General features: G+C 37.8%; 1 protein-coding gene across 1 annotated transcript in view; it reads left to right on the top strand.

The window, feature by feature from the left end:
- The window catches only part of PKHD1 (PKHD1 ciliary IPT domain containing fibrocystin/polyductin), a 453,232-nt gene that overhangs the window by 396,313 nt on the left and 29,229 nt on the right, over positions 1-27,690 (top strand). The window contains exons 60-62 of the mRNA XM_064597023.1: positions 9,168-10,182; positions 20,455-20,590; positions 21,749-21,836. Of these exons, the coding sequence (XP_064453093.1) occupies positions 9,168-10,182; positions 20,455-20,590; positions 21,749-21,836 (1,239 nt within the window). The remainder of the gene's footprint in view (positions 1-9,167; positions 10,183-20,454; positions 20,591-21,748; positions 21,837-27,690) is intronic.

The raw sequence follows: 27,690 nt of genomic DNA, 5'->3' as shown, positions 1-27,690 counted from the left end.
GCTTCTGCCGGCTGTGGCCAGGACAGTCAACGATGATGTCTGTTGGCCGTGTGCACACCCCTCTCTTAAGCAGCGTGTATTCTCTTGCACAAGCAAAAACCATGCCTATTTAGCAGCTCTGGAACCCTAATACATTGCTTACATGGGCTGGATTTTTGCCTCCCATCAAAATGAAAATACTAGAATTGCTTTACTCTGGAGATGACATAGGAAAGTGGATGGAAAGATATTGATAAACCACCCTGTCTCTTAGTCAGTGCTAATAAATAAAATAAAATAAATGAAAATAAAATTTCTTATTTATGAGCACCAGGACTCCAAGTTTGGCTATAAAACTGAATAATCAATGTTACTTGCTGATAATCTTTAGATTGGTGCCTTTGCTAAATTTGTGGCTGTGTGTTTAGACTTCTGGGATTGTATGCTAAAATACTAAAAAGGCCAAGTGGCAATATAAAAAAGCAAATGGACTCTCACCAAATATGTGATTTGACAAATAATGATAAATAACCCAAAACCTCTCCCTGAATTGCTTTCAGTAGACTTTGTAGAGACAACTCCTGATGATCATGGTACTTCTCGGCCAGTATTACTCGTCACAGCTGACCTTGCATCTAAATACAAGCCAAAGTGAAGTTATTTGGATTATGTTGCTTTTCTCTTCCCCCTTTTCCTCATTATTATTACTAAGTAATGGTGTGAGTCAAAATTGTGAATCAGTTTTTCTACCTATGAACTAGGGATAATTAAACTTGCCATGAGGAAGTTTTAGGTAGAGGAGGTTAGGGAAGGAGGAAGAAAGAAGGAAGGAGAGAAATAGGGAAGGAAGGAAGGAAGGACCACCAATCTGATGGCTTGAGGGCATCTTTGTAGTAAAGTAAGTCTTCCTCTGCTATTCTAGTCCCTATCCCATCCTGTCCACCTTCCAGATACCACTTCCATTAATCTGTGGACTTGCTGTCAGATATTTTTATACCTGAAGCTCTCCTGAGCAACTATTTTATATCAGTTGCAACAACCATGGGATGGTCCCCATCTGGCCACCTAAGACCAATCTAAGCAGTATCCAGAGGCCCCTCCCCCGCCCACTGATAAGCTGTGAAATCCATAGGACTCCTCTGATAGTGTCCAGCTTCCACACCACATTAGAGAGTATAAGGGTATAGCATATTTTGCTTAGCATTCCTGCTTGCTGCAATCACCACCACAAGTCCACCATCTATATCTCCAGAATACACATCTCTTGCTTGGTCATTCATGGGCTCACCCAACCTTTGACTCTCTTTCTCCAAATCTTGCTCCTGAGGCTGTGTGGAACTCTTAAATTAGAATCAGCAAACTGCTGTCTATTTTCATAGTGTTCTGGAACCCTTTTACCTCAAGCCTATCTATTGTCACACCCTTAAACCTTGAGGTTCTTCCATGTTTCGATGTTCTTCACATGCTCTATGTCATATCCCTTAAGTAAAAGCCCCTGCTTCTCTGAGGCTGATGTCGTTAGGCTCACTCGCTGCTCTCTCTACTTGATGTGTCTTACGTTGACATAGTAGGCACTACTTTTCACTCCCTGAAAGCCATCGAAACTAATTCACGGTTTCCTTCTCCATTCTAACTCTGCCATCACTCTTTTCCAGGTAAATAATTCATCTGAAACCTTGACTGCTCTGGAAATAAAGACTACCCAAATAAGAACAAGCAAAGGCTATTTATTCTGAGTTGGCTATAGCAAGTGAGTTAGCCACCATCACTTGCTTTTGGCAGAGGCTCAAAGGCAGAGAGAGTGAGAAAGCTTTCTGGTGGAAAAAAGGAAAGAGTTCAGGCATACCCTGATTGGAAGCTGTCGTTGTTATGGGAAAGCTGGAGGTGGGCTCATTAGAAATGGGACATCCCATGTGATTGATTAGACATGTATGTGGCTTTCTTCATTTGGTCCTAAGCTGGACATGGGGAAGGAAATTGGGGAAGTTGACCATTTTTAATCAGGTGCCAGCTATTTGGGGCTGATTGTTTTGAGGATTATTGTGTGGTCATCCTGGACTAGTTGATGCAGATAGAAATGTGACTTTCCTGGACTGCTTGTGCTCATAATGGACTGGTTTCTCAGCCTAGTCACGGCAGACTGTGGTTCAGAGTTCTCTTTTCATATATGGTCTGGCTATTGTCTGTATATTGTATATTCAGTCTCTTACTGCTCAACTCATCTTCAAGGCTTCTCTAGAATACCTGGTACAGAGAAAGTCTTCCATAAAAGTTGTTATTGTTATTTTTTTTCAAGTATGATTTTTCTCCATTCTACCTTATTACTCACTGACACAGTCATAGCACTGAAATTGTCATCACCACCAACTTTCAAAATCATGAACTCAAGTATCCTACTTGAAGACCATGGCTCATGTCTTTCCAACTCAGTCAAGAGCCCTTTCCTTGTGACATTAAATCTATAGCCATGTGCCCTTTTAAAAAATATATACTTAAAATATATATATATATATGTATATATATATATATATATATACACCCCTTGCATCATTTCCCTCCTTTTGCAGCTGAGATGTGCTATGCTTCATTACAATTGGTTCTTTGAAAATATCTTTAGTACCTGTGACCCTCTGCCCCATCATCTCAGTCACAGGCAAAAACCTAACCTTCAGTGAACCCAGCCACCCTGTCTTACCATGACATCTTACTAGGTATACCCAAAGCATTTGCCCATCTGCTCTCTGCAACCCAGGCTGACTTATTGTGAAGGTGATGGAGTTGAGGTTTCAGGGTCCTCACTTACACGGGCCACTTCCAAGATTCCAGAAGGAATGCCAGCAATGTGTTTACATGGCCCTATGTTTTTGTAAAATTTGCAAATTGGAGACATTTTAACCAAAATTTAAGATAACACTCTCTTCTTGCTCTAAATTTTCCTTCATCATAAGCACTGTGGGGGTAGGTAACAGTAGACACAGGATTTTTAAGATCTAGCTAAGGGGGAGTTGAACTGGACACACATTTGGTATGGGTTTAAGAGGGTGTGGTTTCTGTGGTTAAAAATCACTTCTATATAAAGTTCCTACTAGCCATTTATGTCACCTTACCCATGCTGTGACACACAGGAGCCAGACCCTAGGTCTCATGTGTTATGAATGTATCCTAAGGCATGAGAAGAAAGTGAGAGGTGGAGGAGAAGTAGGTTTTTGAGTTGACTATGCCCCAGAAGTTACTCTATAAAAAGTTATTCAAATATTACACCTCATACATGAGGAAAACTTTTTAAGGAATTTCCACATTTGATAGTTCTGAAGATTTATACGATACCAATCATGAATTGTGAAGCTAAAAGGAACTTTTCTAAACTACCAGTGATAGAAAATAAATGTCAGTCGTCCAGGTTAAAGGCAAGACTGAATTACTTTTCTATCCCCCTGAAGAAAATATTACAACATTGTTGTCATATAAAAAAGCAACACAAAAGTGTGCAACAAAAAATAGGAAAAAGTTAATAATATTAATTTCCCCTAGATTTTATCATGTTTATGGTATTTATGAGGTTTACATTTATAACTGTTGTGACTTTTTTTCTCATTTTTAACTAATACTCATTTTGAATTCATAGTTTTGTATTTACTTTTACAGAATGGTTCCCCAACATCGTATAAGCACTAAAATCCAAAATGACTCGGTTCACTCCCCTTGCAAAATGAGAGTTTCCCATTATTTTCTCCATCTATAAATATTCCACCCATCCTCTCTCCCTGCATCCCAGCCCCCAACACACATCCTCACCCCTGACTTCCAATTGATTCCCTTGTTTTGCCTCAGCATGTCCCAGCAGATGACTGCCTTCAGTCTGCCTCTCACCTCAAGCTGCACAAACACTTTCTGTTCTCCTTCCTGCTCCAGGAGACCCATGGAGTCTTTTGACCTACCATATCCTACCCATTTTTAAAAGCTCTGGACCCTGTTCTCCGTTAGCCTCTCAAAGAGTTTACTCTTATTCATCCACTTCCTCTAACACCAGTCTCTCCCTTTTTATGGATTCTCTCTCATCTGCAGAATTTTAGCTAGTGTCTAAACAAAACAATCTGACTTTTGTTTCCTAGTACATGTTATAAGGCTCTGAATTATCATAGTTATGCTCTAGCTGCTTTTCACAATCTCATCTTGAGTGCCAGACCAAAGTCCTTCAATAAAATTAAGTATTAATTTTAAAAGAACCTACTTTTCAGCTCCCACAGAGCACTTCCTTTGTATAGAATCCTTATTGTCAAAACTCTAAGGTAGAAATTCTTGCTAGAAGTAAGCCTGAACTATCAGATGACTGTATATTGGTTTAGTGGAATTATTTTGGTTTTGGTTTTGGTTTTCTGTGTTTTAACTTTGTTTACAAAGAAGGACTTTCTAGTTAACTATAATGACATATACACCATGTAATTTCTTTTCCCAGTCAGTTACTTGTACGCAGTTTTATCTGTTTTATAAAGAGGTGGGAACAATCACATCCCAATCATCATTCTCATACTACTGCCAAAGAAACTTCAGCTTTGACTTCTGAGACATGTGGGCCAGAGAAACACTCATAAGTGGGACAGCCTGAAAATATAATGAGTATGTTATTTATTACAGATTTTTTACAGTGTTATTCCTAGGATAGCGAGAATTGTAGGGCATATGATTTTGGAGGCAGGGTGTTTTGTTTGTTTTATATTTTGTCAAGAAGACCTGAAACAAAGAAGTAATTTAAATATTCTTTATACTTACATTGGATCAAATGGGTATGTCTTCCATTTTATGGGGGTATGGGAGGAAGGCATGGGGATAATATTTTATAATAACCAATATTTCATGAAACTTTTTTTTACTTGACTTAGGAGATACTAATTATTGACTTCATGAAGGTCAGAGTGGTAAGTCTCCAACCAAATGTCTCAGACATCAGAAAGCAAGTGTTCCTTTTATAGTAAAATGTTCACACACAGAGCTTCAAAACACAGTTAAGGCATACATTAGGAATAGAGACAATGTGTGTCATTGGCATTGCACTAGTTACTCTGAATAAGAAAGGTAATTAAGTTTAAATAAGCAAATAATTCCTGCATGTGTGAGTAGCCGTATGTGTCTGGCATTTAATCTTTCTCACCTCATAGTGCTTAATAATAACAAAAAGGCAACTCACTCCTAACAGTGAAGAGAGAGGTGACACAGTAACAAAATCTTCTTCCTGTTAACAGGTTAAGCATGCACAAGGTATTCAGTAAATGCTTATTGCACTTCTTGCCTGGTTCTAGGGTTCATAATCTAACTCATAAAAAATTCCGACCGGTTATGAAGATTTGACAGTGACTTCTATTCTATCACCTTATTCCTGTGCTTGTCATGGGCCTGAGTCCTGGACCCCCCAGGGTATACATATACTTTGCAACACAGGCAGTTAACATAGGTTGTGCCTTTCTTGAACTTGCTCATTCAAACTTTCTCTGACCCTTTCTTATACAAACTCTTCTTTCCTCCCTCATTCTATTCTTCCTTTTAAGATCCTGCCTCCAACGTCGTTTGTTAGTCATATTCTGCTCCATCCAATGTCACTGCTAAATAGGGAGCTTTGGATCCTGCAGGTAGAGTGGCTTGGGGGTCAGCTTTCTTGGTGGACTAGTTTCAGGGAGTCACATATAAGAATAAATGAATGAATGAAAAGAACACTATACTGGACTACTTTGAAGATGTGCATTCTACTAGTATAGCTCCTATGTCATATTACTCTAAAAGAATATTTGAATCACATTATACATCATCTACTTTTGTTATTTTAGCTTTGGAAGGCACCCGCCATCAGGAATAGAAATAAATAAAAACTCATGTTTCTACATGTGTATTTATTTAATGAATTAGTCAAGAAAAAAATGCTTTGTCACAACAGAATCCTTTTACAGACAAATCAATATGTGATTTAGGGACATAAGAAAATTCTTATAATCAGCCATAATTTCAATCTTATGGTTTCACGTAAAATAGATGGATTTCTCAAAGTATTGAACTTTATCATGTATTAGAGTCAATTCAGGGGCAAATCTCATAATAACTTTTTGTAGTATATTCTGTGCAGAAGTTGATTTAAAATGTATTCAAGCTATAGAACAATAATCTTATAACTAGATACCTGGCAAGAATAGATAAAAATTATTTTAGGGGTGCATGGGTGGCTCAGTCAGTTAAGCATCTGCCTTCAGCTCAGGTCATGATTCCAGGGTCCTGGGATCGAGTCCCACGTCAGGGGCCCTGCTTCTCCCTCTCCCTCTGCAGCTCCCCCCTGCTTATCTGCTCTCTCTCTCTCTCTTTGTCAAATAAATAAATAAAATCTTTCAAAAATTATTTTAAAAAATAAGAGTTTTGAAAAGGACATTACACATCAATCAACTAATACATATTAAGAAGTATCTACTGTGTTTGAGGTAGGGTGTTAAACCGTGTGGTAGTTTAAATAGAAGATATGGTCCCTGGCCTTGAAAAATAACCCCTTAAGGGCACCAATACCTACAAATTCTATGTAATTTATCAAACTACATATAGTTAATAGCAGAGTGGTTGAAAATCGTATCAACTAAGAGAGTGCTTATTTTATTTAGGGACAGTTCCAAAAATGTAGCAGTCTATAGAGATCACTTTATTATTTATTTATTTATTTATTTTTAAGATTTTATTTATTTGACAGAGAGAGACACAGTGAGAGAGGGAACACAAGCAGGGGGAGTGGGAGAGGGAGAACCAGGCTTCCTGCCGAGCAGGGAGCCCGATGCGGGGCTTGATGCAGGGCTCGATCCCAGGACCCTGGGATCATGACCTGAACCGAAGGCAGATGCTTAACCACTGAGCCACCCAGGCACCCCTACAGATCACTTTAAAAGACATTGTATCTCCTGAATCAGAAGCAGGAGAAACAAAATCAGAAATCTATAAAACTGGATGGAATGTGAACAATTAATCAACATGACATCAACATGGCTGGAAAAAAAATGTGTTAAAAGAAGGAGAGTGAGAGGTAAAGTTTAGAAAAGGGGAAGTAGTGTGAGTCAGGGTTTTTTGTTTCATTTATTTATTTATTTATTTATTTATTTATTTATTTATTTATTTATTTATTTTTAAAGATTTTATTTATTTATTTGACAGAGACAGAGACAGCGAGAGCAGGAACACAAGCAGGGGGAGTGGGAGAGGGAGAAGCAGGCTTCCCGCTGAGCCGGGAGCCCGATGTGGGACTCGATCCCAGGACCCTGGGATCATGACCTGAGCCGAAGGCAGTCGCTTAACCAACTGAGTCACCCAGGCGCCCGAGTCAGGGTTTTTTTATGCGAGAAGGCCACCTAACTATCTCATTTCAAAAGGATATATCTGTAGTAGAGACTTGTATCAGAATCTCAGAGCACATGTCCGTTAAGATTATGGAATTAATTCCCTTCATACTGGTTCCATGCTTTTGAAAACAATTCTTGATTTAACATTAGTGTTTCCATATTATATGACCATAGAGAGAAAACATATTATGTAAAAATAACCCTTATTTTATGTTTGATAATTAAATATCTATTTAAATTAATAACTTAGTATTCAATTTAGTGATTCTATCTCTTTAAGAGAGTTAGAACAATTTGAATTTTCTGTTTTATCCTATGTCTGTTTTCTATTTGTCTATTTCAGCTAAATTGTTGAATTTGTTAGCATGAGGTTGTTTGTAGTAGTCTCTTAACTTTTGTCTGTAGGATCTGTAATATAATCCTTTTATCTCTGAAACTGATAATTTGTGCTCTTTTTATCTTGATCAGTCTAGTGAAGGGGTTAAACAATTTATTGATATTTTCCAAGAATCATATTTTAGCTTTGTTCACTTTCTCTATTTTTGTTTCTTTGTTTATCTCTTTTCTATTTCATGGATTTCTGCTGTTATATTTATTATTTCCTTTCTTCTATTTACTATGGATTTGCTTTGCTTGTTTTCTAAATTTGTAAGGCAGAACCTTAAGTTATTACTTTTAGACAGTTCTTCTTTTGTAATATAAGCACTTAACATTATAACTTTGCTTCAAAACACTGTTTTCACTGCATCTAACAAATTTTGACATGCTAGAATTTCATTATTATTCACCTTGAAGTATTTTATAATTTTCCTCATAATTTTGACTATTGTTCTTATTATAGTTGAGGCACAAGTAAACCATGTGTCCACTCCCAAAGCAAGATTTTGGTAATTAAATTTATTGATGTTGTAGACAGTGTTGGCACAGATTTCTAAGCATATCATATGGAAGGAAGGATATAGGAAGAGGCTAGATCATGCCCAAATGTAGTAATTTTATTTTTTGGTTCCAATCCAGAGGCTAATTTGATGACCTTTCACTTAAAGGCAAGTTAAAATATCTTGAAAACAGTACAAGATACTTTTGTGAATATCAATTTTAAATCAATGGAATTCCGTTTGTTGGAAGTTAAAATATCCCTGTGGATTCAGAACAAGAACTACTTATTGTTCATAGACAGGAGGATTAGGAATAGTAGGAATAATGGATAATGCTGTTTCTCTAAATTCTTGTTTAGCCCCAATCATCCTCAACTTGGGCTCTATTTAATGGCAATACTCCCCAAATTGCTATTTTCTTCTTTTCTTCTTCTTGTATTTTGTTTTTACTCTCCATGTTTAGAGAAAAGAGAGAATGAGAAAATTATATAGTCTGACATCCAAACTCTTTCACATCCTTTCACAGTATATCTCTTCAATTTTAATACACCTCCATAAATTCTCTGTTCCAACCCGCTTAATGTACCTCCTTTTTCATTGACTTGAATATTATTACCTCCTTCTCCCCTATCCTTTTTCCATTATGGAGGCCTTAGTGATTATTCCTTTTCCTTAATTATTTGACTTATTTAAATCTTTTTTCACTTAGCTAAAGTCCATTATTATCTTTAAATAATAGTTTTGTAACATGTACATTTGTTATTAATAGCTATTATTTAATATATGTATCCTTTCACATTTTACCCAGACTTCTTTGCATACTCAGTATCTAGCACACTTAAAAGTTCAATAAGTGTTTCATAAGGTTACAGATGATAATAAGAACGATGGATTGCAAATCATCTTTGAGAGATTGTGGTTTATATATCACTTACTTTCTTTTATTTTATAGGTACATTTAGGGAAGAACAGAAATGCACATACCGAGCCCTGATACAAGGCTACATCTGCAAACAGACTGACCAAGCAATCTTAATTCTTGACAATGCTGATGCCACTTGGGCAATGAGGAAGTTATATCCAGTTGTATCTGTTACTCGTGGTTTTGTTGACACCTTTAGTAGTGTAAATGCCAACACTCCCTGTTCTACTTCAGCGCCTGTATCTACTTTCTATTCAATTTTACCCACCAGAGAAATCACCAAGGTCTGCTTTGTGGATCAGCCTCCCCAAGTGTTGCGTTTTTTTCTATTGGGGAACAAAAGTACCTCTAAGCTTCTTTTGGCTATATTCTACCATGAACTTCAGAGCCCCCATGTTTTCATAGGGGAAAGTTTCATTCCACCCATTCTGGTTCAATCGACTTCCTCATTGCTAGATGAGTCTATTGGTTCTAACTATTTCAGCATCTTGGATAACCTCTTGTATGTTGTCCTACAAGGACAGGAGCCCATTGAAATACGCTCAGGGGTCTCCATTCATTTGGCCCTCACTGTGATGTTTTCAGTCCTAGAAAAAGGCTGGGAAATCATCATCCTTGAAAAACTAACTGACTTCTTGCTGGTTAGCCAAGACCAAATCAGACTTATTCATGAGATGCCTGGCAATGAAGCAACCTTAAAGGCCATTGCTGATAATAAAGCAAAGAGAAAGCTCAATTGCCCAACTGTGACTTGTGCCAGTCATTACAAATTTGGTCAACGTAGACCTCTCATGATGGAAATGAGCTCATATAGGGTCCCACCACCAACCACTACGGAAACTATCTCAAAAGTGATAGTCATTGAAATTGGTGATCCCCCAACAATAAGGAGCCCTGGACTGATTTCATATTTATCAAGTAACAAATTACAGAATTTGGCTCACCAGATTATCACTGCTCAACAGACTGGAGTACTGGAGAATGTTCTGAATATGACTATTGGGGCCTTACTGGTAACTCAGTCAAAGGGAGTCACTGGCTATGGGTAAGTACTAATTATAAGAACATCTAAACAAGGGCTGATTTCTTGGGTGCATATTGCAAATGTCAGTTGACTTCCATTGAATCACACAACCTGTTTCTTAAGATAAGAATAAAAACTTAGTCACTTATAGACTTAAATTATTAATTTTAAAATTTTTTTATTAAATCTATATTCTTCATGACTAATCTATATCTTGGGTGGTTGAAGATGTTATATTTTGGTACCTTAAAGTGAAAAGCATATAGGAAGAAATTTTGCCAAAGCAGTTTGTTTTCAGTTCGTTTGTTCATTCTTTTATTCAAGTGATAAATTTAAGTAGTAGGTTTTGCTAAGGTGAAACAGATATGGTCTTTGCCTTAAGGGACAGAAACGCTACATGTCACAATTCCAATGAGCTACAAGCTAAAAAATGAGGACTGAGGAGGATGAGAATAATTCTTCCCAACTGGGGAAGGGACTTATGTTTAAGAAAATTTTGGAGGGATGACTAGGAATTTACTAGGGTAATGCAATGACTCTGATTGGGTTTTATTTAGCTTAGGATTATAAAGCCTGAAGAAGATGTCTTTGTCAAATTGTATGAGGCAGGAGTATCCCTGTTGCCAACTATGTTTATGGCATAGACCTGTGTAAGATCTGTAACATCTTTTGTGCTATGTTGTTCTGGCTATAAATGCTTATTTTTTATTTTGGAGTCCTTCACCAGATTTCTGTTCAATAGACATTTCAGAATTAAATTTACCTGAATGTTTTTCTGAGCTTAGTAAATGGAGAAGCATGAGAAGTACACAATAAGGGAAGGCAAGTGTAAATTACTCTCAATTTTATAGATTGTGTTAGCCAGTTGACCAGCCCAAGTTCATCTAAGGTTATCTCTCAGAAGGTCCAGACTGTAAGTCCCTAGCTCCAATTTTTAGCAGATGCAAAAGAACCAAAAATGATAGCCCAGACTGCGAGACAAGATGAACTTGTTACAATGTTTAAGAAACATATATAAAACCAACCATCTCATAAATGAACACTGCTGGTTATAGAGGGCTAAAGGTGGGCAACATAGATATTCCTTATAAACTTATCACCACTACTGGAAAATAAGCTCAAACCCATGCACATTGATACTGGGTCCCTGAAATAGGTAAAATTATTTAGATTCTGAGATATATTATTCAATGAGATTTTAGGACATTTACATTCTTTCAGATTATTCTGATGTTACTGCTTTTTCATCTTATTTGTGGTGGTACTAACAAAGAAACAATTGATATTTAAGGGATATTAGTTACATCCATGTACCATCTTCAGTGGATATGGGATTTGCTATAAAATAAGAGTAAAAACAAAAAGAGACGCCTTCACATAGTTAGGCATATTTAACTAATACATTGATTGCCTTTTTAAACACAGAGCAATATATCCAAATGAAAGCTTAGCTAGTGTTTTTGTATCATATTTTACCTGAATTACAATGTAGATAGGTGTTCCTTTTCCTGACAGTACATTAATATGTATGGGAGATATGAAAAGAAAACTCAGTTTTTTTCTCCCCCCAATCTTGTTGATTTGAAGGGCTTTAGGAATTGTTATCTTATAATTAAAAAGAACTCTTAGTGACACAATTGCTCAGAATCTATTAAATCTTGGATATTTTTACCAGCCACCAAACTGTACCATGTTATGTCATTATGCTATAATGCATGGTAATATAAGAACCAAGAGCCTGAAAAAAAATGGTGCCAATGCAGCTTACCTTATATTTAAATATCTTTTCCCTTTAGCCCAATTTCATTTAGATCCCACTGAGTTCTTATAAATATATTATATGTATGGCTGACTAGAGAGAAAAAGGGCCAATCCACTGCTAAATTTTATTTAGATTTTACAGTACTGAACTTTTCTAATAGGTCCTCATTCCCAAATAATTGATTTTGTGTTACGTATAAAAAGAGACTCCGTGTTCTAGAGGGGAGAGGGGTGGGAAGATGGGTTAGCCTGGTGGTGGGTATTGAGGAGGGCACATTCTGCATGGAGCACTGGGTGTTAGGCACAAACAATGAATCATGGAACACTTCATCTAAAACTAATGATGTAATGTATGGGGATTAACATAAGAATAAAAAAAAAAAAAAAGAGAGAGACTCCGTGAATATTTAGCCTTTAACTAGAAGGAGAGAAGAGTCAAAGAATAGAGGCAATGGAGGTGTAGCAGAGGAAGCCCAGCAAAGAGAGTGAATCCAGCACCAGTTTAGATACACACCTATCTGTGTGGGATATCAGTCCATTATGAAGAGGCGAGACAGTTTCAGAGAAGAGATCATCGTTATGGCCCACCATCCATCATAGCCATCATGTTTTCACTTTTGACTCAGATATTTCTGATTTAATACCGAACATGTATATTATAGCATCGATTTTTCTGTTGGGATGTGTTCTATTCCCCCATCTCTCTCTGTCCCTTTAGTATTTTAAGAGAGATTTCAAACATAAGGCAAAAAGCAAGTCTTCTGAAGATAAGGAAAAGCTGCTTCTTAAGTATATCTGAATGCAGAATGAGAAATGCCTTGTCCTAAGGGATTGAATGAAAATTAGCAAGGTGTCCCAAGGTCCAAAGAATTGCACAATATGCTAAACAACCCTGGAACCTTGTGCAGGCCTCTGGCCAGCTCTGTTTCTTTCAACCTTGATCAGTGTCTCTTGGGACTTCCATTGAACTTACTGGAGAGCCATTGACAAGCTAATGAACAGACCTTGACACAGCAGAATCAGCCCAGGGACGCTGGCCTTTCAGTGAAAAACACCAAGGATGTTCCTGAGAGGTTCATGATTGTTAATTTAATGGGTTTGCATGCGTTTCAACAAACTGAGGCCATATTGGGCATTTACTTTTTAAGGAAAGTACTACCAACTTTCAAAAAGCTACTAACTTCTTTTGGGGGGGGTAGAAATGGAGTTCTTTTTACTTTTTAATTAAGTAATACACAGTGAATTGGCCTCCCCTGGTCTTTATCCTCTTCTAGAGACATCTGGATTTAAATTCTGTCTGCTAGGCTAAGTCAATTCCATGAACCTGTTTTCCATCTTCCAAAACTTCATTGACTTCTGTTGTCAATACTTCTTTCCTCTCCTGCCTTCTTTGTCTTTGTTAGTTTACCCCGTTTATGCCAAATGGTTTATACCCTTTTTATTTATTTTTATTCTTTTAATTTCATGAGTAGAAATTAATTAGAAAATTAATTTCTTTAATTTCAGTGGAGTAGGGGACACAGAGATAAACATAAGTTCAATCTGCCCTTTTTAAACTGGGCACCACAGGAGTCTTATTTTTATATTCTGTCTTTTATCTGGAATCCTGGCAGGACACATTTTATATTGCTTACCTTTCTTTCAGTAGGAACTTGATTTTTGCTCTCTTAAATTTTTTTCCTTCCTTTCTCCTCTTCTCTCTCCCTTTCCCCTGCTTCATTACAAACAAAATTTTTTTAAACACCTTTAAATAATATTCTTTGTCATACAGTAAAATTAAATATCTCTGTTTCTTTTATGGATGTTTAAATATTGAAATGCCAAAGCTATTTGTGGTTGGCAAAATTTCTAAAATGGCCTCCCAAAGATGTGCTGCCCTATTCCCAGGAATCCATGAATATGGTCAGATAGCATTTCATTAAATACAGTATGATATGTGGGACCATTGGCCCAAAGATAGAATATCTAAGATTATCAAGGTGGGCCGAAATAATAACATGAGCCCTTAAAAGAAGAGAGCTTTCTCCTGCTCTGGCAGAAGAGGAAGACTGAGAGATTCAAGGTGTGAGATGGACTTGAAGTATCCACTGTTTTTAAGATGGAAGGGACCACATGGAAAGAAAGCAGGTGGAATAAATCGAGAATGGACCTTGGCTGACAGCCAGTGAGGAAACATGGACCTCCATTCTATAGCCACAAAGAAATAAATTCCATGAATTTAGAAGTTTAGAAGTGGATTCTTCCTGAGAGCCTACAGCAGTAAACCCAGCCAAGCCTGTCTGACTCTTAACCCACAACCCAAAGATAATAAATTTGTATTATTTTAAGCCACTAAGTTTGTGGTAATTTGTTACACAGCAATAAAAATCTAATACGCTATCTCAAATAAAGTTCTCTGTTAATGACATTGCCAGGATCCTTGGCTACTGAAAATGGTTCTAGTGAGGGTGAGCCAGACACTGTAGGAGTGTCTGTGTATTCTTGAGCCCATCACCTTAATATCTTTTTAAGTTCCCTTACTCTGTGTAAATAGCACCTTACAAGCTGACTTGGAATAGAGAGGAGAACTAGCTGAGACCATTGGTGAGACTAACGGACTATTGACACTCAGTCTCATTTAGCATCTTCTCTTGTATAACCTCTCCATACCCCCAGGCACCTGCTCTCTAGGAAACAGCTGTTGGGAGTAAACAAGAACAGAATCTTCTGTCAACATGGGAGGACATTCTTCCCAAGACTGGCAGAATGTTCATTCTGGAAGAGATTTCTGTAGTGCCAGCTTGTCTCTTTCCTCCTTCATGGCAAAACCACTGATCTACCATTGAAGAATGTTTCTGTGCTATTTCTTCTTTTTGCTACAATACAAATTTGCTGCTTTGTTGAGTTAGGTGAATGGCAAAATTGTCATAATGGTATTTCATATATCTGGCTTTGTGGGAAAAATGAGATGCTCTGCATAGGCAAACTCTCCATTTAATTAAAAATTGTTCCTTTTATCACTACATTTTTAAAAGCGTTCATCTCTTAACCCCCCCCCCAAAAAAACCCAAAAACGTATTATCCAGCCTTATTAAACTGGAAATAATGTAGACCAGTCACATTTTTGTTGATGTTTCATGGTCATCATTAAAATTATCATTTATTTCACAATCCTGTTTCTGCAGTGATACCCTTAGGGACCATTGTTCTTACACTAAATGGCCCCAGATGACTAAATCCTTGATACTACTTCTGCAGGTTAAGTTTTTCTGCTATTTTCCTTTTTTAAATAGGATGTAAAGTGTAATCCATTGCTGCAGCTGACATATCTGCATCCAGCAGATCCCCAATCATATTCGTATGTAGTTCAAACTCCAAAATTGAACCCTGCTACCTTAAAATCAAGTAATTAAGATCTCTGTGTATGGATGGTGAAGTTGTAGGTAAATATAATAAGGATTCATAAAAGCTTACATTTCAACGTCTTTTATTTCCCAAACATTAACTGAACAGCTATTATGTCCAAAAAATTATATGGCTCAGATGAAAATCTAGAGATTTAAAAATTAATGAATAGGTAAAACAAACAATTCACAACTACTTAACAAGAATATATTATATTAAATCTAATTCTATATATAATTATAAAGAAACTAATTTGATATGAACCTGCTTCATCATTAGTCCAGTTTTTCAAAAAATTAACTTTAGTTGTATTAACTTTAGTATATTTTTATCTTTATAATAATTATTAGGTCAACACTGCAACTTACTCTTATATTCCCAAGGGTGCCTAAGCACAGTGTCATGCACAATAAATGATCATTAAATATTTGTTGCAAACAGTGAAATATAACCTGTTTGGCCTCTCTACTATTCTGATACTCCTGTGGAACCAATATCCTGTATTGAATCTCTTTCATCAACTAAATCTTGGATCTTGTTTTCCTGGCCACGCTATGACTGCTACAACACCCTAATGCAAACAGGACATTTTGAATAGTTTGGGTGTGATCTGAAAGAATGTATTCAGAGTTTCCATTATCCCAGATAAGACAGTCATGATGAAGTTTTTATAAAATATTATTTTAAGTGAGTTTCCATCGGAAATACTTAGGTTTTCACCCTTGAGTTGACCTGGTTGGAAGATGTGCCATGTTTATTCTCTGCCTTCCTATACTCCTGGCACACTGCAACCTACACCTAGGGTGACTCGAGTCTCAATTCAAAATGAATAATTTCAAAGAACCACAGAGTTTAGTAGTAAGTATTGGAGCATTAACAGTAAGCATACCAAATGAGGAGTATACCGGAACTTGCAGTTGGCCAGGCCAATGTAAGTAGTGTCTTTCCAGAGGCAGGTAGAGACCTAAGAGCAGAGGAAGTACATGGTGGGTACTGATTTGTCGCTGTGTTACTACAGTAACATGTGTTGGGTACTTACAGTGTCTCAGGTTTGGAAGCACTTTGTCGTAGTGCCAGAAGGAAACTGATCACAAAGACATTTCTTCCCTCTTCTCTCCCTAGGAGTTGACAGCAGCTAAAGGCATCTGGCTAAGTTTAATAGGGAGCATAAAGACTGGAAAATATAAATAAAAATGGTGTGTGTGTGTACTCTGATAGCCAGGAAGTCATTTGGGCCTTACAAAGTGTATGAAGGGAGGGAGAAGGTACTATGTTCCCGAGGGACAGAGGTCATGGTGTTTTCTTTATCTTTGCACATCTCACAGTGCCTAGAACAACATTTGTCCATAGTAGAAGGGTTAATGTGTTCGTTAGACTGAGTTGACTAGAGAGCTTACTTTCTTCTCCCAGGGTACAGAATCTTGCAAACTTCTTTGGAATTCAAATCCCCTGATGGCACATAGAGATTCTGCCCTATCTAGCCTAGTTAAAACAGGACTGATTGAAAATGCAGGACACCTGAAACATTTAATCAAAACATGGGGCACTTTTATAGGAACCTGACTTAGTAACTTTGAGGAGGCGAAGGTTGAAGAAGGAACAAGGAAGTCTCTAATGCCCCTACCTTCAGCCCATCTCCCATAGGTCTTGCCCAGAGCCAGCTTTCAGTAGGATTTATTTCTTTGTTTGCTAGGTTTGCCATGCAAATAGAAATAATCCTCTCCTCTACAGAGTAAGCATTTTGGGATCTGGCAGATTGAAAAGCAAGAGTTGGAGTGAATACTGGTGATCTCTGAACTGGGAAAATGTCCGTATTCTCTTGATCTTTTTTTTTCTTTCTTTTTTTTTTTAGCTTGTACTTAAGCATTGAAGGGGAAAAAAAAAATTCTTTCACATACCTGACTGGGTATTGGAAGCTGTTAAATAGTGGTTAAAACTGGGAGGATTGGAGGGAACTTTCCTCCCCCATTTTTTAAAGTTTGGCTGTAGGTCCTTCTGCCTGCAGGCTACAGTCACATTAGCAGCTGGAAATTGGATAACGACAGCACAATGACAAATCCAGGTTGCTTGCAATAAGTTGCTAATCCCTTTGCTTTAATATCGGAGCAGCGTATAATGATGTTTGGACATCACTCCAGTTTACTGACGACCCCACTGGGGCCAGCAATAGAACCTTACAACTGTCTAACAAGGCATCAGGTGACTCCCGTCGTCACAGCAACGGACACTGGAATCTAATCTTCCCTCCATCCCTTCTAGCACCCAATAACGCCTAGATTATATAAGTGGCCCATCATTGCTTGGTAACTTGAATCAATTAACGTTAATTCGCACAATGCTATGATGTATTGTGATCACTTTCATTTCAGGGAAGGGGGAGAAATTGCTATAAGTCACCTAAAATGAGGTTGTCTGTGGTGCTGAGGTATTAATTGGGTGTCCATATTAAATGCAAAAGGAGCCCCATTGTGAAAGGAAAGTGGATGAGTGACTCTCTTGGCTGCTATTGACCTATCAGAAGAAGAGAATGCCCTTTTCCTTTGCTTTTATCTATTACAGTTTTCCCTATTGCGTGTCAAGTTGATGTATTATAAAAAATTCATTTGGTGACCTTTCACCCCCTTAGCAGATTAAACAATTTCACTTCGATGGCATCATTAACAGGACCCTGCATTTAATGATGATTTCTCTAAAAGGCCACGGAGATTCGATTTTAAGCTAACAGATTTATTGCACTATTATAACATATCGTAAAAAACTGTACCACCTACGGTCAGGTTTTAGGATAGAAACTGCTTAAGAGTTTATGTGGAGCTTAAAGTGGTATTACCTTGGGATATGCTGTACCAGCAAGTGTCTGACCTCCAGTGAGATGCTGTTTACATTTAATAAGAGATGTTTGCTCACAATAAACTTTAAAGTGTGTCAGGGACGGGCCTTTCAGCGGGTTTTCAGGCAGTTGGCTCCCATCTCTTTGTCTCTACACGTCAGTGTACTTATGTCAGGATCTCCGCTGGCGTCTTTTGGCTTCCTTAACCCCACTGCTAGCCTGCCCCCCATCCCACATCGGAAAGCATTTAAGAAGTGAGTTAGGGGAGAAATAGGATCCGTAAGCAATGTTAGAATTTTCTAGTAACCTGGGCCCCATGGAAGGATAGAATTAATAGCATGGGTTTTAAAAATCTGATTTAAATTGTTCCCCTTAAAAAAAAAAGAAGGAATCTTACCCACTCAGGCTAAGCAAACTGATAAATGATCATTAGGCTGCTGTATGCTGAATTCCCAGTGAGTGATTCTAGCACAGAGGTCAGGGCCTTGGCCGATAGATGACCAAAGGCGATTCTTAGGACCGCATATTCCCAACCTGTCTCCATTTCCCAGGATTCTCAGGGGAGAGAGAAAGTGCTTCCTACAGAAACTTCAAAGTCTGTGATCCACTGCATTTGCTCTTCCCCTCTTTCCTCTTTTTAGGACTAATTGTCATCTTTGCCTGATATACACCTTCCGTGTTAAATAAATATTTCATCCTTTTCTCCTTAGATGAGAGAGGGAAAAAAACAGTTGGGGAATAAAGTAGTTGACTTACAAGCATTTAACAGGGACAGGGTAGGCTACTTCCTCTTCTTCTTCTTCTTTTTTTTTTTTAAGCAAAACCTTATTAGAACTGACCTAAGCTGTTTTGAGAATAAGTCAACAACGGATGCTCTATCCTAGGGTAATACATGTGATATATATCTGTATATCTCCATGTAATTGCTAAAAATCTATTGCATGACTGCGATGTATGATTTACAGTAGGCTTAATAGGACAACAGATATATAATCTATAATGTCCTTTTTTTAATTTTATTTTATTATGTTATACTAATCACCATATGTTACATCATTAGTTTTTTTTTTTTTTAAAGATTTTATTTATTTACTTGACAGAGAGAGAGACAGCGAGAGCAGGAACACAAGCAGGGGAAGTGGGAGAGGGAGAAGCAGGCTTCCTGCCCAGCAGGGAGCCCGATGTGGCCAGGACCCTGGGACCATGACCTGAGCCGAAGGCAGACGCTTAACGACTGAGCCACCCAGGCACCCCATCATTAGTTTTTGATGTAGTATTCCATGATTCATTGTAATGCCCTTTTAATAAAGCTATGTTGGTCATCAAAAACACCAAAACTTTGGGAAAAAGATGTTTTGAGGTATCATGAACTGCAGAACCATTTTGTTTTATTTTATGTTTGTTGTATTTTATTGCTAAGTCACATCAGCAATTAATGTGCTTGAAAGAGGTGAAAAACAATATAGCTTATTGGTTAACTGCTCTAGACCTTGATCATACACTTAACCATTTGTGAGACCTTTGGCAAGTTACTTAAGGCCTTTGGGGTCTCAGTTTCTTCAAGTTTAACTAGAAGTACCTACATCACCATGTCATTTTAAAGATTCAATGGGTTTATATGTGAAAAGCTTAGAATAGTGCCTAGTATACAGTAAGTGCTCAGCATAAATGAATTTTAAGTTCTTATTCTCCCTAAAGCCTTCATTCAATTAATTCCACCGTTATGGAGCCTATTTAGTGCAAGCACACTGTGGAGAATGTAAATATGGAAGGGTTGTTGTGAGGATTACCTGCGCAATTCTATGTGAAACAGTGTTGTTGCCGGAGCTTGCTGTCGGGCGTCTCTTCCAATTCTTTTCAGTGACATCATCTTAGTACCACGGAATCAGCCATTGTCGAAGTCTTTATACCGTAAAAATTGGAAAACACCACAAATCAGAACCTTTTGGGGGAGAGCTGACTTACGAGCAGACTAGTGAACATATCTATCTGTACCTTTTAAATATTTTAGTCTGATTAGGCATTCTTGGGGCTGATATTAATGAACAGTGATAAAAATCTAAGTTTATAATTTGTGCTTCTTTCCACCCCTCCCACACACCCAGTCCATCCATTTCCAATGCTAAGCAAACATAAAAAATAAACATTTAATGATTCTTTGGCTATAAGGTCATATTTTCTATATACTGCATTATGAAATTTCTAGAAACAACAGCAAATGCAAATATTTTCACTGGTAATAATGCATTTTAGAAATCGTTCCTGCCATGATATCTGTAACCTTATGGATGTATTCTGTTTTTGTCAACACGTGCCAGAAATACAAGCAGTTTTAAAACTGGGGACTTGATATATATTCGGCCCTACGCTCTCTCGGTCCTGGTCCAGCCTTCAGACGGAGAAGTGGGAAAAGAACTTAGAGTACAACCATGGCTCGTTTTTCTGGATAAGCAGGTAACTGGTTCGTGGGGAACAGTCTCTCTTTAGAGCTGGGAATGTGTCGTGTCCGGCACACATCACGCATTTACCGAGTGGCCCCCGTGTGCTGTCGGCACAGACTTTGTCGTTCCATTGAGTGAAGGAACCTCACAGCTGGCTTCCTTCCACTTTCTGTGAGTGCCCAGAATTTGATCAAGAGTAAAAATAAAAGCCTGATGCTTTTCCTCCCCAAGCAAATCCTTGAAGCAGGTCTCTCGTATCTTCTGGAAATCTGGCCTTCCCAAAGAAGTCATTTCATATGCTAATGAAAGAATGTCTGCTATCACATCTGCATTACAGTTTTATGTTATTGTAAATGATTTCTCTTATATGTGGTTAAGTAAATCATCAACAAAGGCGTCTGTGCTTAATTCTGATTTTAGTGTCCATGCCCTCTGATTCTATTTTATCTTTTCTATATTTACTCAAGTCACGGGGGGAAGGAAGGGAATTATGGTAGTTAAATCAGCTTTCTACTCTTTATTGTAGAAATGCACCCCTGACATGTTTGCATGGGGAGGAAGCCTATGAGATTGAGGTCCACACTTGGAAACCTGTCCCTTTGGAGGTCATCTGGCACTCAGTCAGCTGAGTCCTGCTTCTTTCTCTCAGTCTTGCCTTCCTTGTTAATCTTCAACACGTACTGCCACTCTCCTCTTCTGTAAACTTAGCTTTCCTTTCTCTTCTTCACCAACCTGCCCCAACTTCTCCTGCAATAATCTCCACTCTCTTTTCTTTTTTCTTTCTTTTTTTTTTTTTTAAAGATTTTATTTATTTATTTGACAGAGACAGAGATAGCGATAGAGGGAATACAAGCAGGGCGAGTGGGAGAGGGAGAAGCAGGCTTCCCGCCGAGGAGGGAGCCCGATGTGGGACTCGATCCCAGGACCCTGGGATCACGACCTGAGCTGAAGGTAGATGCTTAACGACTGAGCCACCCAGGCGCCCCTCTTTTCTTGATAAGCTTATTTTGATATATTCTTAACACAAGAAAGAAAATATTCATCACTTTCCTTCCTTTGCCTGTCTCTACTGAGTTGTGATTTTGTCTGAATTCTTTTCTGTTTTAGATAACTTCACAAAATTCTCTTCTCAATGCAACTCCCCCGCCACCCTGTTTTTTTCTATTTCTAGAATAGGAGAATAGAGTCCTTGGGGCCCCCCTCAGAGCCTTGGACCATTTCTGTTTCCCTGGAAGGGACATCGGATTCAGTGCTGAAAGGTAGGTACCTGTGACATTCAGACACCTGTTACTACTACATCTGCAAGAAAATGTTTGCAGCCATTAGAATTCATAGCAAGGTCGGTAATACTCAGCATCTTGGGTAATTTGGAAGAAATCTCCTTTATCCCCAGTCTACAGTGCCATATCTGTGAAAAGCAAGATTAGACTGGCAGTAAATACTTAAGGAGACACCTCCTCTTCTCCCCTTGCATGATGGAGGAGCATTTTTGTCATAACCATATCCTCAATATGTCGTAAGAAAAAGGGCGTGTCCTCCAAGACAAATGATTCTGGTACAGTATCATGGACTGGCCCAGGGAGCAAGTCACAGATATGATGTGGTTCCTTTTTTTTTTTTTTTTTAAGATTTATTTATTTATTTGAAAGAGAGAGAGATTGAGCAGGAACGCGAGGGGAGGGGCAGTGGGAGAAGGAGAGAGAATCCAAGCCGACTCCCTGCTGAGTGCAGAGCCCACACAGGGCTTGATCTCAGGACCCTGAGAATTGAAATGAAAAGTCGGGTGATTAACCAATTGAGCCACCCAGGCGCCCCTATGATGTGGTTTCTATGGGGAAATAGAAACACTTTCAGTGTTATGAAGAAAAAATACAATGGCAAATGCAATGGCAAATGCAAAGCACCTGGTCCAGAGCAGGCCCTCAGAGTTTACTTTCCCCTCTCCACCTTTCTTTGTCCTCTGTTGCCTTCCTGTTCAGTCCTAGTACCACTGCTAGCTTCATTTACTTTCCCTGAAGTTGTGCATATAAAAATAAAAAAAAAACAAAAAAAAACACATTGTATTCTTTGCTTCTATGAGTTTGACTGTTTTAAATACTACATGTAGGTGGAATGGTACAGTATTTGTCCTTCTGTGACTGGCTTATTCACTTAGCATCATGTCCTTAAGATTCACCTACGTTGTTGCATATTTTTGAGTTTTCTTTGTTTAAGACTGAATAGTATGCCATTGTATGCATATATTGCATTTTTTAAATCCATTCATCTGTTGATGAACATTTAGATTTTTTCCATATCTTAGCTAGTATGAATAGCACTGCAATGAACATGGGGGTTTGGATACCTCTTTGAGATCTTGATTTCAATTCTTTTGGATAAATACCCCGAAGTGGGCTTGCTGGATCATATGGTAATTCTATTTCTATTTTTGTGTGGGAACTCCATACTGTTTCCCATAGTGGCTGCACCATTTTGCATTTCCATCAACAGTGTATAAGAGTTCCAGTTTCGGGCGCCTGGGTGGCTCAGTCGTTAAGCGTCTGCCTTCGGCTCAGGTCATGATCCCAGGGTCCTGGGATCAAGTCCCACAACGGGCTCCCTGCTCGGCAGGAAGCCTGCTTCTCCCTCTCCCACTCCCCCTGCTTGTGTTCCTGCTCTCGCTGTCTCTCTCTCTGTCAAATAAATAAATAAAATCTTAAAAAAAAAAAAAAAAAAGAGTTCCAGTTTCTCCACATCTTCACCAACACTTTCTTTCTTTTTTTTTTTAATAATAGCCATCCTAATAGGTGTGAGATTGTATTTCATTGTGGTTTTGGTCTGCATTTCTGTGATGATTAGTGATTTTGTGCATCTTTTCATATACTATAGTTGTTGGCCATTAGTAGGTCTTCTTTGGAGACATGTCTATTTGAGTCTTTAGCTTATTTTTTAAAATCAGGTTGTTAGCTTTTTTTATCCTATTGAGATGTAGGAGTTTCTTACATATTTTAGAAATTAACACCTTATGAGATATATAGCTTGCAAGTATTTTCTCCCATTCTGTAAGTTGCCTTTTCACTCTGTTGATTGTTTGCTTTGCTGCCCAGAAGCTTTTTAGTTTGATGTAATCCTTCTTGTCTAATTTTGCTTAACATGTCCATAGTCACCCAAAGCAACCTACAGATTCAGTACAATCTCTATCAAAATCCTAATAGCATTTCTTACAGAAATAGAGAAAACAATTCTAAAATTTATGTGGAACCACAGAAGATCCTGAAAAGCTAAAGCAATCTTGAAAAAGAGAAACAAAACTGAAAGCATCACACTTTGTGGTTTCAAAGTATATTACAAAACTATAAAAATTAAAACAGTATGGTACTGGCCTAAAGATAAATGCATAGACCAATTGAACGAACGAAGAGCCTAGAAATAAATCCACACATATATGGCCAACTGATATTCAACAAGGGAGCCAAGAATACACGATGGGGAAAGGATAGACTCTTCAACAAACAGTGTTGGGGAATTAGATATCCACATGGAAAAGAGTGAAATTGGAGCATTATTTTACACCTTACAGAAAAAGTAACTCAAAATGGATCAAAATCTAAAACATAAGACCTGAAACTATAAAACCCCTAGAAGAAAAGACAGCTTCATGACATTGGTCTTGGCAATGATTTTATCATTGACATCAAATGACATCAATGACATCCCAAACACACAGGCAACAATGAGAAGCAAAATAAAAGGTGAATTGATAACTCTTTTAAAACATCAGCTTATCAGATTTCTATGTACTTCATGAATTGGTTAGGACATTTCTGTTGGTTTTGGGTTATCTGTAATCTTTTTTTCTAAACTTGTAAATGTCTCATCTACCAGTTCAAAATATCAGCCTATCTATAAAATAGTTGGTTTCCAAGAATAAGCCATGACTTTACTGTTATTTCTTGCTCTACCCTGGCTATGAGCCTAAGCTCCTTCACATGGATTCTGTAAAATACATGAAATGCCAAAATGTATAAGAATAAGTCCATTGTAGAAATACTAAATCTTGCCATTCCTGCTAGTTGCATTTATTTTTTGGCCTAAACTATTACTATCATCTGGTATATAATGCCTGTTTCTCCTGAGCATATTGTCCTTTTGTTCTTTGTTACATGTCTTAAAAAAAAGGAAAGATATAAAATTCTTATGATAAAGTTTCCACGTTAGTGAATTATATCACTCAACATAGTTTTTAATGAATTAATCCCAGAATTTTTTTACATCACTTTTATTTAGCTTATACATTTGTTTTCCTGTAAAGCTATCCCTCATCAATTCCAGAAAACAGAATTAGTCCCTTTTGAAAATGTTCTTGAAGAGGCAATTGACATTTCATGATTAAATATTTCATAGGTTCAAAACCCTTACTGTTTCAGGCTTGTCTCATTCTCTTACTTTCTTGTTAGAGCTATAAATTTGCCTGCTATCTCTTTTTAAGTTGCCTTTCAACTATTTTGGCCTATAAATTCCCTACCCTATATATTTACTTATATCAAGAAACTATATCTTTTCAGCCTGTGCACAAAAATGATTTTCTCAAACTTCTGTAGTCTTGTTACTCTCCTGAGCTCCCTGTCCACTTTCCGTTTGTACGATCCAATTTTAAAGGCCCAGTAATGCTGCTTATTCTGTGAGACTCACCTCATAGACTCCATGTTTTCCATTCTTCCACTCATAACAATGTATATTTTACTCACTTTGGTGAAAGTACCATCCATATTGCTGACTCCTATTTTTGCTCTTCTTGGTAATTTCTTTACCAAAGCAGTTAAGTCTGAAACTCCTTAGGTTTAAAATCCCAAGGAAAGAGAACAGCCCAAAATGATGCGGATGTGCAAATTTGCAGAAACAAGCCACATCATTAAGAAAGTAAGATAATTAAGCAAAGCTATCCAAGGTTGGCCAGTGAAAATTAAACATTCAAAATTCTATTAAGAGGTAGTTTTAAACTGCCTGTTTTGATGATGTCATCCTGTCCATTCTTCAATGCCATTTAGCTATTGCTCGCATTTTGATATGAGATTCATAAGATAGAACAGTAATTAGTTTACCTTCTGACCTTAAGACAACAGTGTCAAAAATATCAATTTTCAGCTTTTTGTCATGTTTTAGTAATGTGTACATCAACTACCCTCACCTGCGTACTGAAGCTCACCTACCCCCATCCTCTATTCCATATCATACTCATATTCCATACCTTATCCATACTCCAAACCTTACACACACTCATACCTATCTTTGTCCTTTCAGGCTGCTATAACAGAGCACCATAGACAGAGTGGCTTATAAACAAAGAAATTTATTTCTCTCAGTTCTGGAGAATAGGAAGTCCCAGATCAAGGTGATGGCAAATTTGGCCTCTGTTGAAGGCAGGCTTCCTGATTCATAGATGGCCATCTTCTAGCTATGTCCTTACATGGCAAACAGGCAAGAGAGCCTTCTGGAGTTTCTTTTAAGGGCCTCATAACTAATCACTCCACAAAGGCCCCACCTCCAAATCCCAGTACACTGGAGATTAAGTTTCCACATTTGAATTTTGGAGGGACACAAACATTCAGTCTAAAGCAATACCTTTACCCATACTCTATAACTTACCCATATCCAGGACCTTATTCATACTCCATGCCTTAACCATACTTTGTATCCTTAATCATACTCCATACCTTGCCCATATTCCCTTTTTAAGAAATATTGTGGTAAATTACATACAACATGAACTTGCTGTCATAAACATTTTTACATGTACAGTTCAGTTACATATATTCCTCACCTTACTCATACTTCATACATTTACCCATACTTTGTACCTTCCTCGTACTCTATACCTTACTCATACTTCATAACTCACCATTCTTCATATATTATCCATACTCACCACCTTACCCATACTCTCTGTTTCACTCATCCTCCATACCTTCTTCTGGACCATACCTTACTCAGACTCCATGCTTCACTTTGCCCCAGTCCTGACACCCTCCCCCAATCCTTCATTGTTTTTCTTTCAGTTATTCCAAATATATCATCATTGACTAGCTTAGAATCATATTGTGACCATGCAAAATGAATGAAACTGTTTGCTATTTTATTCAATTAACCATGTCACACTCAGCCGGCTGACTCATCTGGATTAGTATTGTCACCACTGTCTTCCTTGGAAGATTTACTGAGGAAGGATGAGAAATGGGCTGCAGTTGTTTCTATGCACACATTTTGTTGTGTGTGTCATGAAGTAGGGAAAAAAATCTTGCGGAGTTTTGCGTTTTTAGAATGCCCACATCACCAGAACACCCTTCTCATATGAGCGAAAGAATCTCTTGAAGTCATCATGAAACACTTCTCTTTAACTACAGAAAGAGTGGAACCAAAACAATTTGGGGTGGATGACCTAGCTTCTTCTAAGGATTTCCTGGAGAAAAACAATAACAACAAAACCATATCTGTATGTCTAGTCTAAACCTTTTATTCTTGTCTCAGTAGATCCTCCTCAGTAAATAAGGAGGTTATAATTAATTAACAAAAAAAAGTGAATTTATATACTGGAACATAATTATTTAAGGGTCCTATAGATGCTTTCATATTTAATTATAGATCCTGGTTGTAGGAAAATACGTTCTTGATATTAAAAAAAAAAGTCTCAACATCAATGATATACCAGTTTGCTAATATTGCTAGGGGTGAGAGGGATGGTTGTGGGGGAGAATTGGGACAGAGAGGTATTTTGCAAACCATATGCCCCACAGCAACACATTCAGGTAGCACTCTCTGCTAAGTCATGTAGTCAATTTCAATCTTGCTTCAAGCCCAGCACCCCATCTCATCCCAAGTTCCCCCAGCCAGTACATTGCTTATACCAGCTTGATCAAGGAGCCTGTCGATGGCATTTGTATATTTTACAATTACCATTCCAGAGATATGATGAACCCTGGAGTAATGTACTGTACTTGGCAGCAAGTGCCTCAGCTTTTGGGCACATATGCTTCAAATCTGAGAATATCATAGATATATATGGGAATCTTTGTAGAGATCTCTGAGGCAAGCTGGTATTTAACACAAAAGCAAACCCATTTGGAGCTAAAACACTTT

The sequence above is a fragment of the Mirounga angustirostris genome, unplaced genomic scaffold (genome assembly GCF_029215605.1).
Source record: "Mirounga angustirostris isolate CCGP_5_RB_7025 unplaced genomic scaffold, mMirAng1.0.hap1 SCAF_8, whole genome shotgun sequence".
Classification (NCBI taxonomy): Eukaryota; Metazoa; Chordata; class Mammalia; order Carnivora; family Phocidae; genus Mirounga; species Mirounga angustirostris.
The sequence above is the reverse complement of the archived record's forward strand: the minus strand, read 5'-3'. Positions and strand labels throughout refer to the sequence as shown.